Here is a 2,343-nt window from a genome sequence, read left to right on the forward strand (position 1 = left end):
GCCCATGAACTGCAGCCCACCAGGCTCCTCTGTCCATGGGATTGACAGAGGCAAGAGTACTGGAGTGGGGTGCCATCACCTTCTCCGTCATGTTATCCCTATTTACTTTTAAATTTTTTAATTTGGCTGAGCCAGGTGTTAGATGTGGCATGTGAGATCTAGTTTCCTGACCAAGGGTCAAACCCAGGCCCCCTAGCCACTGGACTACCAGGGAAGTCCCATGTTATCCTTATTTTAAAATTAGAAAACAGCCTCAAAATGTTGAAAAGACTTGGCCAAGCCACACAGCTTAAAAGTAGCTGACACTGGGTTTGATTTCCATATCTCCAACCTAAAACTTTCAACTCTGCTAGATTCCTCTGCATTTATTTTGACAAAGATTATGTGTAAAACTTCCTTGGAACTTCTAAACAAGATCTGACTCCCCAGCCTCAATCAGGTTGTGTGTTTCTCCTTTCATGTCCCTTCCCCTACTGAGTGCGAGAGGATTGTCCTGACCGTCCCTGAGGGGCTTCCTGTGGGCGAGGTACTGTGCTAGGAGAAGAGGGTGGAGAAGCTTGGGGATCAGGAGGAAGGGGCTAGCAGTGTAGTTCCCGAGGCCTCTGCCGCTCACTGGGCCCAGGAGCGCACACCTCCTTCTGCAGGCGTGGTGGGTGGGCCCAGCACACAGTCCCGTCCTCTGTGGCATGTTCTGTGAGTGACCTCTGATGCTCTGAGCCCTGACAGGTGCAGCAGCATCTCCTTGGTGGGAGGTTCTGCCCGTGTCCTCTATGTGGGTGAGAGCCAAGGTCTTCTCCTGTGGTCCCAGCTCAGCCAGCCCCAGAGCCAGCCCCCCAGGGGTGCACAAGGTCTAGCAGAAAGGCAAGCTGGGAGTCAAACCTAGCTCCCCCTGGAGTGGCCGGCCTGCCTCTGACTGGGCTGACCGTCTGTTACAGAGGACACCTACAGCTCCGAGGAGACCGTGGACCACCAGCCTGTCCACCTGAGGGTCATGGACACTGCAGACCTGGTAACATTACCCCCCCGTTACCCCTGAGGAGCTGAGAACCCATGCAGCCTCTGGAGGAATCCTGCTTCCAGAGTGGGAGCCTCGGATGGGAATCTGTAAACCTTTTCAGCCCCAATCTGTTGTGTGTCCCTGAGGTGCTGACCTCTCTGGGCCTGAATCCATCGATTTGCCAAAAGAGAAGGGATAGGACAGGGCCTGGGGAGAACTGATGATTGCCGGTGTCAGTTCTGAGATCCTGTGCTCCGGGGTTTGGTGCCTGTGTTCACAGGTGCACACATGTGTTTACAGATGCCCCTCTGACCCCAACTCCCACTCCCCACCCAGTACATACATCTTCCTATGTTCTCACCACCCCCTACCAAGGCCCGATGCCAGTTCTTCTCAGAATCTAAAGGGGCACCATGAACCTGACCCCAAATCAGCAGTGCCCAGGCATAGCCAGGTCTCAGTAAGGGCCATGCCAGAATCTTGGCTCTATGCCCCAGAGGCCAAGGTCTCCCAGTCTGTGGTTGGGTGGTGGGAGTGAGGCTCAGAGACAATGTCTCCTTTCACATCAAGCCAAATCCACACTCAAGTGCCCCTTTGAAAAGGGCCCTGCTGGGGAACAATGTACAAAGACCCGGGGAGCAGGGAGGCGGGGAGAGGCAGCTTCAGGTGAAGTCCTTTACCCACGTCTGTTCTGCCCCTGACTGAGGCTGCCTGCTTTGTCCCAGGACACCCCCAGGAACTGTGAGCGCTACCTGAACTGGGCCCACGCCTTTCTGGTGGTGTACAGCGTCGACAGCCGCCAGAGCTTTGAGGGCAGCAGCAGCTACCTGGAGCTGCTAGCTTTGCATGCAAAGGAGACGCAACGCAGCTTCCCGGCTCTGCTGCTGGGCAACAAGCTGGACATGGCCCAGTACAGGTGAGCACGCACTTTGTCCCACAGCCTGGAGCTCACTTCCTTCATCTAGGAGGTGTCATCTTCAGGGATTATTTGGCTGCTAAGAAGAGTGATCCCCTCTCATGTAGGTGGAAGGGAGGGGGCGTGTCGTAAGGGTACAGCGTGGGCAGGTCTTCCAGGCAGTGCCGGGCAGGAAGGGAAAGGCATCCAGGCTGCACAGGGGCTGGACCCTGAAGGTTGGAAGAAAGGCCACTCCTTCCATCTTCCCAGGCCTCTGAGGTTTCTCTTGGCTTCACCCTTTCTTGCCTGAGACTATATGACCTTCTGTTTCCACACCCTGCAGCTGGCTGGTCATCCAGGGCCCAATTCCAGTTCTGGAGAGAGAGGCTCTGATAGGCAGCCTGAGTCAGGCCAGTCTGCTCTGGTTCAGCCAGCTCTCACCTACCCCAAG

At 55.6% G+C, this 2,343-nt stretch overlaps 1 protein-coding gene across 1 annotated transcript in view; it reads left to right on the forward strand.

Moving 5' to 3' along the window:
- Positions 1–2,343, forward strand: part of RASL12 (RAS-like, family 12) — a 15,628-nt gene that overhangs the window by 8,028 nt on the left and 5,257 nt on the right. Inside the window, exons 3-4 of the mRNA XM_010834565.1 lie at positions 936–1,009; positions 1,723–1,913. Of these exons, the coding sequence (XP_010832867.1) occupies positions 936–1,009; positions 1,723–1,913 (265 nt within the window). The remainder of the gene's footprint in view (positions 1–935; positions 1,010–1,722; positions 1,914–2,343) is intronic.

Source organism: Bison bison, unplaced genomic scaffold (genome assembly GCF_000754665.1).
Source record: "Bison bison bison isolate TAMUID 2011002044 unplaced genomic scaffold, Bison_UMD1.0 scf7180017864034, whole genome shotgun sequence".
NCBI lineage: Eukaryota > Metazoa > Chordata > Mammalia > Artiodactyla > Bovidae > Bison > Bison bison.